At 47.9% G+C, this 18320-nt stretch overlaps 1 protein-coding gene across 8 annotated transcripts; it reads right to left on the minus strand.

Moving 5' to 3' along the window:
* Window positions 1-955: 955 nt before the first annotated feature.
* Window positions 956-17706, minus strand: smyd4 (SET and MYND domain containing 4). Of its 8 annotated transcripts, none has more exons than XM_060057781.1 (11): window positions 17627-17706; window positions 17240-17374; window positions 16492-16639; window positions 14717-14806; window positions 12546-13545; window positions 10269-10475; window positions 9764-9999; window positions 9487-9616; window positions 6194-6310; window positions 5708-5831; window positions 956-1163 (listed from the first exon to the last, which is right to left on the minus strand). In XM_060057781.1, the coding sequence occupies exons 2-11, from the start codon at window positions 17371-17373 to the stop codon at window positions 1013-1015; spliced, it is 2337 nt and encodes a 778-aa protein (XP_059913764.1). In that variant the 5' UTR covers window position 17374; window positions 17627-17706; the 3' UTR covers window positions 956-1012. The 8 variants fall into 8 exon arrangements, with proteins under 8 accessions (XP_059913764.1, XP_059913767.1, XP_059913765.1 ...); XM_060057784.1 differs by having other exon boundaries at window positions 16492-16636; window positions 17465-17654; XM_060057782.1 differs by lacking the exon at window positions 17627-17706 and adding an exon at window positions 17465-17571.
* Between the last annotated feature and the right edge of the window lie 614 nt (window positions 17707-18320).

Raw genomic sequence — 18320 nt, forward strand, 5'->3', positions numbered from 1 at the left:
TCCCTGTGTGTGCCCTTCGTCTTCATCACCGTCTAATTGGCCGGGGTCCATGTTCCTGATGGCTCCGCCCCCTGTTGGCCCGTGGGAGGAGCCTGATGAAGACCTCCCTGGCGTCCTCGCCAAACGACCTCTACGGCTCCGTCTTAGTGTGACGCCGATTCTACAGGCTGGGCGGTTTCTAACGCAGTGAGGGAGCCGGGAGGAATGGAGCGTTCCTCTGCTGTCTCCCTCTGCCTGCCTCTCTGCCTGTCTCTCTGACTGTCTCTCTGACTGTCTCTCCCTTTGCTGTCTCTCTCTATGCCTGTCTCTCCCTTTGCTCTGTCTCTCTCTCTGCCTGCCTCTCTGCCTGTCTTTCCCTTTGCTGTCTCTCTCTCTGCCTGTCTCTCCCTTTGCTGTCTCTCTCTGCCTGTCCCTCCCACTGCCTGTCTCTCTCTCTGCCTGTCTCTCCCTCTGCCTGTCTCTCCCTCTGCCTGTCTCTCTCTCTGCCTGTCTCTCCCTTTGCCTGTCTCTCTGACTGTCTCTCCCTTTGCTCCGTCTCCCTCTCTGCCTGTCTCTCCCTCTGCCTGTCTCTCTGCCTGTCTCTCCCTTTGCTCTGTCTCTCCCTCTGCATGTCTCTCCCTTTGCTCCGTCTCTCTCTCTGCCTGTCTCTCCCTTTGCCTGTCTCTCTGACTGTCTCTCCCTTTGCTCCGTCTCCCTCTCTGCCTGTCTCTCCCTCTGCCTGTCTCTCTGCCTGTCTCTCCCTTTGCTCTGTCTCTCCCTCTGCATGTCTCTCCCTTTGCTCCGTCTCTCTCTCTGCCTGTCTCTCCCTTTGCTCTGTCTCCCTCTCTGCCTGTCTCCCTCTCTAGGCCCTCAACTGTCCTGCAGATCACTTTCATAATGACAATCTAATATATAATCAATTCAAAATATGTTAACACTTTGAGTCAAAGAATAAGAATTGCACGATTCTTCAAAGTGATATGAATACTATTTATTAAATTACAATGTGCACCAGTAGAAGCGCTGGGCACGGCTAGAGGTGTTTCGGTGGCCTCCCGCGCTGCCCTGTGAGACACTCCTCCATGGCTTGCAGCTCGTGCATCTCCGGGCAGTGGGGACCACAGTGCAGCAGCAGCAGGCTCTGAGCTCTGGGGATCACAGCCAGGGCGTCCGCAGGCTGGCCTCTGGGGAGGACCGCGAGGAAGAGGTCACACACATGATGGGGTTAGGGTAAGGGTTAACCACACCAGATAGGGTTGGGGTTAACCACACATGATAGGGTTAACCACAAATGATAGGGTTAGGGTTAACCACACAAGATAGGGTTAGCGTTAACCACACAAGATAGGGTTAGGGTTAACCACACAAGATAGGGTTAGGGTTAACCACACATGATAGGGTTAACCACAAATGATAGGGTTAGGGTTAACCACACAAGATAGTGTTAGGGTTAACCACACCAGATAGGGTTCGGGTTAACCACACATGATAGGGTTAACCACAAATGATAGGGTTAGGGTTAACCACACAAGATAGGGTTAGGGTTAACCACAAATGATAGGGTTAGGGTTAACCACACAAGATAGGGTTAGGGTTAACCACACCAGATAGGGTAAGGGTTAACCACACATGAAAGGGTTAGGGTTAACCACACAAGATAGGGTAAGTGTTAACCAGCCAAGATAGGGTAAGGGTTAACCACACATGATAGGGTTAGGGTTAACCACACAAGATAGGGTTAACCACAAATGATAGGGTTAACCACAAATGAGAGGGTTAGGGTTAACCACACATGATAGGGTTAGGGTTAACCACACATGATAGGGTTAGGGTTAACCACACATGATAGGGTTAGGGTTAACCACACATGATAGGGTTAGGGTTAACCACACATGATAGGGTTAGGGTTAACCACACATGATAGGGTTAGGGTTAACCACACATGATAGGGTTAGGGTTAACCACACATGATAGGGTTAGGGTTAACCACACATGATAGGGTTAGGGTTAACCACACATGATAGGGTTAGGGTTAACCACACATGATAGGGTTAGGGTTAACCACACATGATAGGGTTAGGGTTAACCACACATGATAGGGTTAGGGTTAACCACACATGATAGGGTTAGGGTTAACCACACATGATAGGGTTAGGGTTAACCACACATGATAGGGTTAGGGTAAGGGTTAACCACACCAGATAGGGTTAGGGTTAACCACACATGATAGGGTTAGGGTTAACCACACATGAAAGGGTTAGGGTTAACCACACATGATAGGGTTAGGGTTAACCACACAAGATAGGGTTAGGGTTAACCACACATGATAGGGTTAGGGTTAACCAGCCAAGATAGGGTAAGGGTAAGGGTTAACCACACATGATAGGGTTAGGGTAAGGGTTAACCAGCCAAGATAGGGTAAGGGTAAGGGTTAACCACACATGATAGGGTTAGGGTTAACCACACATGATAGGGTTAACCACAAATGATAGGGTTAACCACAAATGAGAGGGTTAGGGTTAACCACACATGATAGGGTTAGGTTAAGGGTTAACCACACAAGAAAGGGTTAGGGTTAACCACACAAGATAGGGTTAGGGTTAACCACACATAATAGGGTTAGGATTAACCACACATGATAGGGTTAGGGTTAACCACACAAGATAGGGTTAACCACAAATGATAGGGTTAACCACAAATGTGAGGGTTAGGGTTAACCACACATGATAGGGTTAGGCTAAGGGTTAACCACACAAGAAAGGGTTAGGGTTAACCACACAAGATAGGGTTAGGGTTAACCACACATGATAGGGTTAGGATTAACCACACATGATAGGGTTAGGGTTAACCACACAAGATAGGGTTAACCACAAATGATAGGGTTAACCATAAATGAGAGGGTTAGGGTTAACCACACATGATAGGGTTAACCACACAAGAAAGGGTTAGGGTTAACCACACATGATAGGGTTAGGGTTAACCACACATGATAGGGTTAGGGTTAACCACACATGATAGGGTTAGGGTTAACCACACATGATAGGGTTAGGGTTAACCACACATGATAGGGTTAGGGTTAACCACACATGATAGGGTTAGGGTTAACCACACATGATAGGGTTAGGGTTAACCACACATGTTAGGGTTAGGGTTAACCACACAAGATAGGGTTAGGGTTAACCACACAAGATAGGGTTAGGGTTAACCACACATGATAGGGTTATGGTTAACCACACATGATAGGGTTAGGGCTAACCACACATGATAGGGTTAGGGTTAGCCACACAAGATAGTGTTAGGGTTAACCACACATGATAGGGTTAGGGTTAACCACACAAGATAGTGTTAGGGTTAACCACACATGATAGGGTTAGGGTTAGGGCCCGACCGATATTGATTTTTGAGTGCCGATGCCGATTATTTTCAGAGAAAAATTACGATTACGATTTAATCGGCCGATTAAAAAAAAAGAAAAGCATATAAAACGTAGTTTTTGATACCTTAAATATACTTTAAACACGTTTGACGAATATGTGAATTGAATGCAGAACCTTTGAGTGTTTTAGAATACATTTACAGTCAAAAATTAGTGTAATTTAAAATGTAAAATAAATAACAAACTCCCAATGTGCTGCGCTCGTGAGCAGTGACTAACACGTGCATGCTGAGCAGTATGGTCTCACCGTTAGATTCTACAGTATAACAAATGAACATGGCCTGGGACCTAAAGAAAAACAGGCACAACATGCTCAAACAACGCGTCTTGTGTACATCGGTGAGGTGAGCGCGCAGCTGCCTGAGCGAGCGTGCTTTCATGTTGTACGGTAAAATTCAATCTCCTCTTTTTTACTCCAGCTAAAGTTGTTAGTTAGCTAGGCGAGTAGGAGCGCAATCTGGATACTAAGTGCAATAACATTTCTAAAAATAAATAAATAAATAAATAATAATAATCGGTTGTAATCTGCGTCTTTTTGGCAGATGTCGATTATTTTCAAAAAGGCTATAATCGGCCGATTAAATCGGCAGGCCGATGAATCGGTCTGGCCCTAGTTAGGGTTAACCACACATTATAGGGTTAGGGTTAACCACACATGATAGGGTTAACCACACAATATAGGGTTAGGGTTAGCCACACAAGATAGGGTTAGGGCTAGGGTTAGGGTTAACCACACATGATTGGGTTAGGGTTAACCACAAAAGATTAATATAAAGACTGCAGCTGTTGGTCTACATCAGGGTTCCCCAATTAGTTTTTCCAGAGGGCCAAATTTGGTCAAACATGCCATGCCAAGGGCCGAAATGTCGTTTCATTTTTCTAATTCGCCATTTTTATGTGCAAATTTAGCTTTAATTATAATTACTGTTTTAGCGATAATGCAGGAGGGCGAGATCAATTAGGTTTAAATAGCATCCAGGAATGGTGCATCGATGTGAATGCAAGGAATGAGGAGGACGAGGAGACGTAGCTTGCTTCAGACTATATTATGTTCAGCCTTGTTTATTTAAATACTCGGTAATGTCTTTCAGTTTCTATAAAACAGTAAAATAAAAACACCTTTAGTTCTATGAAGCATAATAAATAAATAACTACAGGCTAAACAACATATACAGTTATATAGCAAGCATATGTAAATAAATCAAACAGAGCTGCAATCACAACACAGAAAAAAGTCATACACAAAACATACACTCAGATACCCAGGCGCAGTCGTGTAGAGTTTGTTTATTTTGCCTGAGTATCTGAGCATACACCCCGTGCATGACTTCCCTCTTTACCACGACCACAGCTCTGCTTGATCTACCCATATAAATAAAGGAAACAAAGTAACAGGCATTTACATTGTCACAAACTTAATACCCTGAGTATTAACTAAGCTGCCTAATCTGTGGATGGCACAAGCCTTTTGGCCTCTGCAGTCCACTCGCCGTCAGGAAACATGCAATGAAGCAGCTGTTGTGCTCTCTTGTGCCGATGCCGTTTTGCATATGGTTAAAACTGACCGCTTGTATGATGTCAACATGCTTGCAATCTTTTGTTTGCATTGCTCAGATGTTTCTGGGAAACTTCCATTAAAGCTGGCAGCATGCAAACAGTTAAAGTGTCAGGTTGTCAGATTTAATGACAGCCACGGTCTGCTTGCATATTAAGCATGTCGGCTTTGCGTTGGCATGGTCCGGTAAAGAAAAGCAATACTTATCGGTCCATTCAGTTTTAAACTGGCGGTTCTCCTGGTTGACCTTCCTTTTCTTGGCAAATGGCATGTTTCTTTCATAAATTTTCAATCCGTTGATTTTTGACAAAGTTGTAATACCCTGGGATGACAGACGGATAGCGGGAAAGTGACAGCATGCAGCGGCTACTCTCTGGCGTGTGACGCTAGTGAAGTTGAAAACGCACGAAGCACGTCATTTTTTTGAGATAACATATGAATGCGCTGGGTCCGCGCGGGCCAGACATTTGGCTCTTGCGGGCCGGATCTGGCCCGCGGGCCGCTAATTGGGGTTCACTGGTCTACATGGAGGTTAGGGTTAGTCCGTGAGCAAGAAGCCTCTCAACTCAATATGGACATTGATCAACTCTGGGTAACGATGTCTGATAAATAACTTACCAATCAATATTAAGGAATAGAGTAATACAGACTCAGGATCTAGGTCTCCAAGTCCTTTCAAAGTGAGTTCAACTATACATCATAATTCATTAATAAGAGGGTCATAGCGGTGAGCTCACCCGTTGAAGTGGAGCTGGGCCAGTTTGAAGAGCTGGCGTCCCAGCTCCAGGCTCCGCCCCCCGTACTGAACCTCTGTGGCCACCGTACTGAGCTTCAGCTGGGTCGCAGCCCTCCTCCAATCACCTGCAGCACAACAAGGGGTTAACCGGATCACTGTTGAGAGGAGTCTCCAGTATGAGAGGACAGCTGGGCAGTAACCCCAACAGGTCTGAGTCTGCCCTCTAGTGGACGGACGAGCGTACCGCGGCTGTGTGTGAACCAACGTGTTGAATATTCACACTGCAGTAGTTATACAAACACAAGATGGAGCAGGATAATGGTCCTACACTTGTACTTAAAGCACACCATATTTCTTAACATTTGAAGGTTGCAACTCTTTTTTTCCACCTTCAAGGTAAAGGTCTCTACTTCTAAAGCGTTCTAGGGTTAGGGTTAGGGTTCTGGGGTTAGGGTTCAGAGGGTTAGGGTTAGGACGGTGCTCTGACCCCGGGCAGCGTGGGCGCGGGCGCGGGCGTCCGCCAGCTCTCCCAGCAGGGGGTGGCTCTCAGAGAGCAGCGCTCCAGCGGACCGGGACGCGCTGTTCAGCAACACCAGGGCCTCGTCTGAGGAGACACACAACACCATACTGAACAACACAACACCATACTGAACAACACAACACCATACTGAACAACACAACACCATACTGAACAACACAACACCATACTGAACAACACAACACCATACTGAACAACACAACATCATACCAACATCACACTGAACACAACACACTGAACAACACAACACCATACTGAACAACACAACACCATACTGAACAACACAACACCATACTGAACAACACAACACCATACTGAACAACACAACACCATACTGAACAACACAACATCATACCAACATCACACTGAACACAACAACACACAACAGAACATAACACTGAACAACACAACATCATACCAACATCACACTGAACACAACACACTGAACAACACAACACAACACTGAACAACACAACACCATACTGAACAACACAACACCATACCAACATCACACTGAACACAACACACTGAACAACACAACACCATACTGAACAACACAACATCATACCAACATCACACTGAACACAACACACTGAACAACACAACACAACACTGAACAACACAACACCATACTGAACAACACAACACCATACCAACATCACACTGAACACAACACACTGAACAACACAACACCATACTGAACAACACAACATCATACCAACATCACACTGAATACAACAACACACAACAGAACATAACACTGAACAACACAACATCATACCAACATCACACTGAACACAACACACTGAACAACACAACACCATACTGAACAACACAACATCATACCAACATCACACTGAACACAACACACTGAACAACACAACACCATACTGAACAACACAACACCATACCAACATCACACTGAATACAACAACACACAACAGAACATAACACTGAACAACACAACATCATACCAACATCACACTGAACACAACACACTGAACAACACAACACAACACTGAACAACACAACACCATACTGAACAACACAACATCATACTGAACAACACAACACCATACCAACATCACACTGAACACAACAACACACAACAGAACATAACACTGAACAACACAACATCATACCAACATCACACTGAACACAACACACTGAACAACACAACACCATACTGAACAACACAACATCATACCAACATCACACAGAACACAACACACTGAACAACACAACATCATACTGAACAACACAACATCATACCAACATCACACAGAACACAACACACTGAACAACACAACATCATACTGAACAACACAACATCACACTGAACAAAACAACACAACACCATACTGAACAACACAACATCATACCAACATCACACTCACAACACCATACTGAACAACACAACATCATACTGAACAACACAACATCATACTGAACAACACAACATCATACCAACATCACACTGAACACAACACACTGAACAACACAACATCATACTGAACAACACAACATCACACTGAACAACACAACATCATACTGAACAACACAACATCATACTGAACAACACAACATCACACTGAACAACACAACATCACACTGAACAACACAACATCCAACTGAACAACACAACATCATACCAACATCACACTGAACAACACAACATCACACTGAACAACACAACATCATACTGAACAACACAACACCATACTGAACAACACAACAACACAACATCATACTGAACAACACAACATCATACTGAACAACACAACAACACAACATCATACTGAACAACACCTCACAACATCATACTGAACAGCACAACAACACAACACCATACTGAACAACACAACAACACAACATCATACTGAACAACACCTCACAACATCATACTGAACAACACAACAGCACAACACCATACTGAACAACACAACATCATACTGAACAACACAACAGCACAACACCATACTGGACAACACAACATCATATTGAACACTAGAACACACAACACAACATCATACTGAACAACACCTCACAACATCATACTGAACAACACAACAACACAACATCATACTGAACAACACAACAACACAACATCATACTGAACGACACAACAACACAACATCATACTGAACGACACAACAACACAACATCATACTGAACGACACAACAACACAACATCATACTGAACGACACAACATCATACTGAACAACACAACAACACAACATCATACTGAACAACACAACAACACAACATCATACTGAACGACACAACAACACAACATCATACTGAACGACACAACAACACAACATCATACTGAACAACACAACATCATACTGGACAACACAAAATCACAACACAACATCATACTGAACAGTGGGGGTGGGGGTGGTGGACAGTGGGGGTGGGGGTGGTGGACAGTGGGGGTGGAGGTGGTGGACAGTGGGGGTGGAGGTGGTGGACAGTGGGGGTGGAGGTGGACAGTGGGGGTGGAGGTGGACAGTGGGGGTGGAGGTGGACAGTGGGGGTGGTGGACAGTGGGGGTGGAGGTGGTGGACAGTGGGGGTGGAGGTGGTGGACAGTGGGGGTGGGGGTGGTGGACAGTGGGGGTGGAGGTGGTGGACAGTGGGGGTGGAGGTGGTGGACAGTGGGGGTGGAGGTGGACAGTGGGGGTGGAGGTGGTGGACAGTGGGGGTGGAGGTGGTGGACAGTGGGGGTGGGGGTGGTGGACAGTGGGGGTGGAGGTGGTGGACAGTGGGGGTGGAGGTGGTGGACAGTGGGGGTGGAGGTGGACAGTGGGGGTGGAGGTGGTGGACAGTGGGGGTGGAGGTGGAGGACAGTGGGGGTGGAGGTGGTGGACAGTGGGGGTGGAGGTGGTGGACAGTGGGGGTGGAGGTGGACAGTGGGGGTGGAGGTGGACAGTGGGGGTGGAGGTGGTGGACAGTGGGGGTGGAGGTGGTGGACAGTGGGGGTGGAGGTGGTGGACAGTGGGGGTGGAGGTGGTGGACAGTGGGGGTGGAGGTGGAGGACAGTGGGGGTGGAGGTGGTGGACAGTGGGGGTGGAGGTGGTGGACAGTGGGGGTGGAGGTGGAGGACAGTGGGGGTGGAGGTGGAGGACAGTGGGGGTGGAGGTGGTGGACAGTGGGGGTGGAGGTGGTGGACAGTGGGGGTGGAGGTGGTGGACAGTGGGGGTGGAGGTGGTGGAGGTGGGGGTGGAGGCGGCCCTCACCTGGCCGGCCTCCGTCCAGGTGCCCCCCAGCCGTCTCCAGGTGACCCTTGACCTCCTGCAGTCTGAGGCTCAGCTCAGAGCAGCAGGGGGCCCGGCCACAGACCGGCCCCCCCCTCCCGTCCGCACAGATCTGAGGACCACAGTGGACCCAGTCACATGATGCATAACACAGGCTGAACAACAGCCAACATGAGCCTCTTTAAATAATATAATATATATTAAATAATATAATACAGTGAACCCCGACTCCGCAGTGAGGTGCAGTGTGGAGTCAAACCTGCAGGGGGCTCCTGCACATCTCACACTGGAGGCCCTGGAGCTCCGTGCCTCCGGACAGGCCTCCAGACAGCCCTCCAGATGGGCCTCCAGATGGGCCTCCAGAAGGGCCTCCGGGCAGACCTCCAGACGGGCCTCCAGGCTGCTGGGAGCAGGCGGCGCAGCCACAGTGGAAGTAGTACTGCGCCAGCAGGAGGCGCTGGCGCTCAGCAGTCTGCATTCTGCTGCTGTGAGGACCTGAAGGAGGACAGGAGGCTCTTAGTCGTGTTGTTCTGCGGCTCTAGCTCCGTCAGCCCCACCAGCTGACTGGTGGGGCTCCTCCATGTGGTAACGGGTGGTTGGAGTCAGAACTAATGACTGTTCTAAGAACTGTCCAGTGCACCAGCAGACTGGCCCAGTGATCTCTAATGCTATCCCACCGCCCCCCACTGAACAGCCTTATCATACAGGTCCTGATGCTTAGTGATCCTTAGTGACTAACCCCCCCCCCCCCCCCGGCCCCTCACCATAGCAGTGCAGGACCTCCTGTCCGGGAGCGATGTCCTCCGCCGCTCTGACGGCCAGTGTGACCCCTCCGGGGGGCCCTGCTGGGGGGGGGCTGAACTGCAGGCTGGTGTTGGGGCGGCAGCCGTGGTTGAGAAGGCTAAGGGCGGGGAACAGAGCGCTGGCGAGTTGGACCTCGTGCACGGCCTGAACCCTGGAGCCCCCGGCACCTGGAGGAGGAGAAGGACTGGAGGAAAGCTCTTCTGATGGACGTCCCTCTGAACAGGCTTGATGTGTCCAACAGTGTTCCCCTCTCACCCTCTGCGCCCAACGACCAACACCGAGGTCCCTATGACCAACACCGAGGGCCCAACGACCAACACCGAGGGCCCAACGACCAACACCGAGGGCCCTATGACCAACACCGAGGGCCCTATGACCAACACAGAGGGCCCTATGACCAACACCGAGGGCCCAACGACCAACACCGAGGGCCCTATGACCAACACCGAGGGCCCAACGACCAACACCGAGGGCCCAACGACCAACACCGAGGGCCCTATGACCAACACCGAGGGCCCAACGACCAACACCGAGGGCCCTATGACCAATACCGAGGGCCCTATGACCAACACCGAGGGCCCTATGACCAACACCGAGGGCCCAACGACCAACACCGAGGGCCCAACGACCAACACCGAGGGCCCTATGACCAACACCGAGGGCCCTATGACCAACACCGAGGGCCCTATGACCAACACCGAGGGCCCAACGACCAACACCGAGGGCCCTATGACCAACACCGAGGGCCCAACGACCAACACCGAGGGCCCTATGACCAACACCGAGGGCCCAACGACCAACACCGAGGGCCCTATGACCAACACCGAGGGCCCAACGACCAACACCGAGGGCCCAACGACCAACACCGAGGGCCCTATGACCAACACCGAGGGCCCTATGACCAACACCGAGGGCCCTATGACCAACACGAGGGCCCTATGACCAACACCGAGGGCCCTATGACCAACACCGAGGGCCCTTTGTTAACGCTCCGAAACGCAAGTGAGAAGCGCCAAGCGCAAGTAGCTCTGTGGGCGGTTCTACGGCGATGTCGCTAGTTTACCGGCGCGAAAAATGACTCTTGCGCCCGGAGCTAATCTAAAAAGGGTTGGTCTGAAGTAGCTGATTACCCGTAGGTGTGGTTTGGGCGTAACGTGCAACAAACCAATGAGAGTGCCAGCTCCCAGCCATGAGCGCATTTTAATCTGACAAGTTGATATTTTGACAGCACGTCTGCAGTCTCCGATGAGACAGATGCACATGAATTACAAACTTCAAATGGCTCAGTTTATGGCTAAATAATATGGCCTAATTAACACATGGAATAAGGTTTTCTTCCACAACTTCAGAAATACTGAGTCCTCAAATAAATGTTGACAAATTTTGGTTCTATTTAATGATATACGCGATACATTATAAACATTGTTTTCTTATCAGTATTGTATGCATTATCGTTATCAACTTGTGTTCCTAATATGCATGTGTACCCCCGTTAATATACATTGCCATTGGACTGTATGATGTGTTACGTCTTTAGTTTGCGTGTATTTAAACAGATGGACGCACACACACGCGCCCACTCGAGTGTTATACATACACACACGCGCGCACGCATTCATACATTCTTTTAAACACTCACTCGCGGAAAACCATGTTTTCTCACGATCAAATACTCATCAATCCTAAAAGTTATGAGCATGTACACGATGTCTGTGTCAAGAAAATATGTGTTTGCTGTACGGTGTTTGCAGATGCATTGATTTAAAAGTACAACTTATTACCGCTGCATCAGCTGTTTTTTCCCTAATAATTTACCAAGAATGTGAGGCTAGGTAGATGAGAGAAGCAAAGTGTATATGCGAGGTGCACAAGCAACATTATGCATGCGCCCTTAAAATAGCATCTGAACACCACTGACTTTAAACCAGGTATTTCCTGGTTTGTTGCGCAAGTGGTTTCTGAAACTGCAAGATAGCACCAGGGAACGTTTGCGCCAGAACACGCCTCCTCCTTTCGCCGAGCCGCCCCTGGGGGCACAAGATCATTCCCTAATTCACCGACACGTGGCGCAGGAGGGAAAAGAACGCTCTGCGCCAGTTGCAGACTAGCAACGACACATGCGCCAGTGATTAAGTCAATTGCGCCGGATGCAAGATAGGGCCCCAAAAGAGTTAGGGTTTGGGGCTAGGGTTAACCCTAACCCCTAACCAACACCAGAAGAGGTAAGCTGCTCCTACCTTCAGCCTGGAGGACGCTGACCGCCTGCGCGTTACACCTCAGCTGCAGCATGTGCCTCAGAACTACACTACCCAGCAGCCAGTGCTCTGGGAGCCAGCCTGCTTCTTCTTGGCTGAGGTTCGTCCGAGGGGATCCGCCGCCGCCCCAAGAGGTGGGCGGCGGCCCCGCCCGCCTCAGCTTCAGGAAGAGGGTCGCTATGGTGACCGCGCACAGGAAGCGTAGCTCGGGGCTCTGGCGACCCAGGTGATGGAGCAGGCGGTAGACGCTGACGTAGACGTCAGAAGGGTGGCCTTCGTCCGTGGCGGGCGAAGCGTCAACGGAGACGCCGCCCGGAAGCTTTGGTCCGGACGACTCCCGTTCCGTGACCGATTTCCGCGCCCTCTGGACATTCTCCCACCCCGCCTTCAGCGCCACCCGGAGCGCCAGCTGGGACATCAGCCCCGTCACGGCCAGCTCCGCTCCGACGGGGCACTCCCAGCGGTGGTGCTCCTCCCGGGCCCCTTGGCGGCAGGCCTCCGAGCAGTAGCGGCTGTAGCAGCAGCCCTCGCAGGGCAGTGCGCTCAGGGTCTCACGGAGACACCGGTGACATCGCCGCTCCTCCGTCCCGAAGGACGCCGCTTCCACCTGCTTCCTCCTCCCCGGCTTCCCTTTGAGGGCCTCGGCCCCGGGTACGAGGACGCAGCTGTAGGGCTGGTCTACCATGATCAGCCCCCCTGCTGCCACCCCTTCAGTGGCCACCAGATGTCTCCCTTTTTCTGGGTGGAAGTAGACCGACACGCAGGGGGAGATCTGAGCGCCGGGATCCCCACTAGCGACCCCCCGGTGTTCAGATGGAGACGGGTCGCCGTGGGGGCCGTCCTTCCCCCCCGAGTCTTTAGGCTCCGCCCCCCCCTCCTCAGACAGCCGTCCCAGGCACTGCCCCCGCCGGCCCTCCAGCTTGGGCCTCAGGTGAGGAGGATAGCCGTGCTGCAGGGCGCTGGCCACGTCGGCCAGGGCCTCCTGGGAGTAGAGACCGGTCAGAAGAAAGATAATAGACAAGATATAGAATGATGATAACAGAGGAGATGAACCAGCTGAGCCAGAGGATGACACACAAACGTAAAGGAGCCATTCTCTACATCGTGCTCCACTCCATCAGGACTTCAAAGTCATTGTTAAGCGTCTTAGAGTACCATATTAAGCGCTATGTAAATTTAATTTATTATTTATTATTATTGTTAGTGATGGTTACTTAAAGGGGTGGTTCTGGATTTTGGACATCCAACCTCATTTCCAAGTGAGCCAGTGTGTTATTTATCATTGGAGACCGTTTCCAACACGTTTAATTCAGTCCTTCTAGTTGAGGAGATTGCTGGTGCTAGGCTAGCGTCTTACCCACTCCACAGTACACCCGAGGCAAATAAATCATAACGCCAGATTATAGATTTAAATGCCTTTGTTGGTAGAATAATGATAGAAATAAAATTATATCCATGCATCGCAATGATCGCATTACAGTTTGAGGGACTACTTTCTCAGCAGCAGCGGAATTTTCATTTGCTTGGTCAAACTTAGCAGCCAATTCACTACAACAGAAAGTAAACAGAGAAGCGCACTCAAGTTGGGACATGGTAGGTGCCAACGTAATATCAGTCCGCCGCTGCCGTAGCCTGCTTCCAACTACAGGGAAGTATAAACTACTAACTATCCGCGAAGAATAGTTTTATTTTCATCATTATTCTATCAACACAAACATTTACATCGATAGTCTGGTGTTATAATTGATTTAACATCGGGTGTAGAAACACACTAGCTCACTTGGAAATGAGGTCCGATGTCCTAAATCCAGAACTACCCCTTTAATTACTAGTGGTACAAATTTGTGAAAAACATTGAAAATAAATGGACTGATACATAACTGTATTATACACTGAACACCCTGAAAGCAGATGTTCAGAGAGTCTTAATCATTCATCATTTACATTTACATTTAGGGCATTTAGCAGACGCTTTTATCCAAAGCGACTTACAATAAGTACATTTGTCATAAGAAGTGCATCAATATATCGCTGTCGGTACAGAAAGGATGTTCATAGAACCAAGTGCAAGTACAACAATCGCTAGGCTAACCAATTCCCCGTGTTACAGCCACGATAGCAGTACTATCTACTATCTATTCAGACTCTCTGACCTGGTACCGCTGTAAATGGAAGAGCGACGCAGACCGGTTGGCATAGCACAGAGAGAGCTGCTCGGAGCCCCGGGGGGAAGAACACACACCCTGCAACACAGAGACCACAGCACTGTAAACGGTGGAGCACTGAACACACACCCTGCAACACAGAGACCACAGCACTGTAAACGGTGGAGCACTGAACACACACCCTGCAACACAGAGACCACAGCACTGTGAACGGTGAAGCACTGAACACACACCCTGCAACACAGAGACCACAGCACTGTGAACGGTGGAGCACTGAACACACACCCTGCAACACAGAGACCACAGCACTGTGAACGGTGAAGCACTGAACACAGTACTAGCAAAGTCATAACAGTCATAGTGTTTCTTTCTATACTGTCCCATAGTACTGAACAGTCAGTGTTTCTTTCTATACTGTCCCATAGTACTGAACAGTCATAGTGTTTCTTACTATACTGTCCCATAGTACTGAACAGTCATAGTGTTTCTTACTATACTGTCCCATAGTACTGAACAGTCAGTGTTTCTTTCTATACTGTCCCATAGTACTGAACAGTCAGTGTTTCTTTCGATACTGTCCCATAGTACTGAACAGTCAGTGTTTCTTTCTATACTGTTCCATAGTACTGAACAGTCATAGTGTTCCTTTCTATACTGTCCCATAGTACTGAACAGTCAGTGTTTCTTTCTATACTGTCCCATAGTACTGAACAGTCATAGTGTTCCTTTCTATACTGTCCCATAGTACTGAACAGTCATAGTGTTCCTTTCTATACTGTCCCATAGTACTGAACAGTCATAATGTTTCTTTCTATACTGTCCCATAGTACTGAAAAGTCATAGTGTTTCTTTCTATACTGTCCCATAGTACTGAAAAGTCCTAGTGTTTCGTTAAATACTGTCAGGAAGTAGAGCAACATGTACTTATTTATATTCCCTCTGTTAATCAAGTAGTCTCCTTAAAGTCAGTGGATATTTGAATGGCAATACAACGTTGGCAATAATATAAAATTAATGAATAAAGTAACAATAAAATGAATGTGATTCCTGCACCATTTGACAGCTGTGTGCAGCTGTGAGCTCATCCCAGTAGCGGTTCACCTGTGAGTAGTGTAGCGGCGGTGTAGCGGATCACCTGTGAGTAGTGTAGCAGTGGTGTAGCGGCTCACCTGTGAGTAGTGTAGCGTGGTGTAGCGGTTCACCTGTGAGTAGTGTAGCGGTGGTGTAGCGGTCACCTGTGAGTAGTGTAGCGGTTCACCTGTGAGTAGTGTAGCGGTGGTGTAGCGGGTCACCTGTGAGTAGTGTAGCGTGGTGTAGCGGTTCACCTGTGAGTAGTGTAGCGGTCACCTGTGAGTAGTGTAGCGGTGGTGTAGCGGTCACCTGTGAGTAGTGTAGTGGTGGTGTAGCGGTTCACCAGTGAGTAGTGTAGCGGTTCACCTGTGAGTAGTGTAGTGGCGGTGTAGCGGTTCACCTGTGAGTAGTGTAGCGGCGGTGTAGCTGTTCACCTGTGAGTAGTGTAGCTGTGGTGTAGCGGGTCACCTGTGAGTAGTGTAGCGTGGTGTAGCGGGTCACCTGTGAGCAGTGTAGCGGTGGTGTAGCGGGTCACCTGTGAGCAGTGTTGCGGTGGTGTAGCGGGTCACCTGTGAGTAGTGTAGCGGGTCACCTGTGAGTAGTGTAGCGTGGTGTAGCGGTTCACCTGTGAGTAGTGTAGCGTGTTGTAGCGGGTCACCTGTGAGTAGTGTAGCGGTGGTGTAGCGGTTCACCTGTGAGTAGTGTAGCGCAGCAGCTGTGTAGTCTCTGATCTGGAAGCTGCTGTTTCCACGCTCCCTGCAGAGGGCAGCTCGCGCTGCGTCCTTCTGCACCCGGTAACCCTTGGCGATCCCTTGCAGAACATCCACATCTTCTTCACTGCTGGAAGAAGCAGAAACCATTAACAGCATTCAGGAAATAACCAGTCCACTAAATCCCCAAACCACTGCTTTCTGCTTCTGCCTTGTTACCATCAGGACTCCTGGTGCTTTAAGTTACCTTTACACATAGCTCGATAATAATTACTGTCCCTATACATCACTACTTAATACTATACACACTATACAGTAAAGTGTCAATGTTAATGCTGTGATTAGGTGCTCAACAGAGCGAGAGGTTAAATATGATATATATTATTATATAATATTATAAAACGATATGTAAATAGATCAGTGCATGTTTGGCGTTAAGAGAGTTCATCCAAATAACATGTGTGCTGCTTGTGAGTTAAAGCAGGGTTACTACAGAAAATAGTTTAGTTGATGCACTTTATCCGATGTGAAGCTTACTAGCCACTCAATAGATAATGACACTGAGAGAAGCAGCGATGACATCCATCCTCATCACACCAGTCTCCTCACGGTATCATCACACCCCATCTGTCTCCTCACGTTGTCATCACACCCCATCTGTCTCCTCACGTTGTCATCACACCCCATCAGTCTCCCTGACGTTGTCATCACATCCCATCAGTCTCCTCACGTTGTCTGTTCAGCAGCGAACTTGAAGACAGCGTCGATGTCCTGCAGGGATGTGAACCTCCGCCGGTCCCCAGGAGAAAGTCCTCTCCACCGCTGGGCAACATGCTCCTGCCACGGAACACGTGGAATGTCCATCCTGAAGCGTATAGTGCGAGAGATATATCGATATGTATTTATATATCTTAATAAGCTCTTATAATGAACTACTCAATGAGTAACTTCTAACAGCGTCACGTGTAAAATCAGGAAGTGATTTACAGTCTCCCGCACAACCGTCAAACTAATGTATAAAAGCCATCGATAATATTCCGGTTATAATTTTGGTCTTCAGAGTAAAAGCCGCTTCGTCTTTAGCCCCGTCCTGTTCAACGCCCGAGTCGCTACTTACTACTTTCCGACTACTACTTTGAAGAACCATTTATTTCATCCCGGAAGTGTAGTTCTGCTCCTGTTAGTTGAGCTAACGAAATCAACACAAACAGAAACACGATCAAGCCACAAGGGGGCGATAGAGGTGTGTGTTAGATATTAAACACTTATATTATCTTATAGTATGTGTCATGAGAGAGTTATATTATATTAAAGTATTTGTTGACATTGAACACTTCTATTATATTATAGTATGTGTTACAGATTAAAGACTTTGAATATATTACTGTATGAGTCAGATGTTAAACACATGTATTATATTATAGTATGGGTTAGATATTAAAGAGTTATATTATATTATAGTTTGCGTAAGATATTAAACACTTCTATTATATTATAGTATGTGTTAGATATTAAAGACTTCTTTTTTGTTATTGTATGTGTTAGATATTAAAGTATTCGACTATGTTATAGTATGTGTAAGATATTAAAGATTGATATTATATTATAGCAGGTGTTCGATTTTAAACACTTCTATTATATTATAGTATTTGATACATATTAGTCTTCGATTATGTTGTAGTATGTGTTAGATATGAAACACTTCTATTATATTATAGTATGTGTTGCATATTAAACACTTCTATTATATTATAGTATGTGTTAGATTTTAAAGAGTTCTATTAAGTTAAAGTATGTGTTAGATATTAAAG

Source organism: Gadus macrocephalus, chromosome 7 (assembly GCF_031168955.1).
Source record: "Gadus macrocephalus chromosome 7, ASM3116895v1".
Taxonomy (NCBI): domain Eukaryota; kingdom Metazoa; phylum Chordata; class Actinopteri; order Gadiformes; family Gadidae; genus Gadus; species Gadus macrocephalus.

Bases quoted from the DNA above. Each gene is read 5' to 3' on its own strand.
- smyd4 (XM_060057781.1), bottom strand. From the start codon at position 17,373: ATGGACATTCCACGTGTTCCGTGGCAGGAGCATGTTGCCCAGCGGTGG. The intron at 13,546-14,716 runs GTCAGAGAGTCT...CTCTACTCCCAG, and splicing joins TCCATTTACAGCGGTACCAG to GAGGCCCTGGCCGACGTGGC. The intron at 9,617-9,763 runs GTTTGACTCCAC...TGTGGTCCTCAG, and splicing joins TGTGCAGGAGCCCCCTGCAG to ATCTGTGCGGACGGGAGGGG.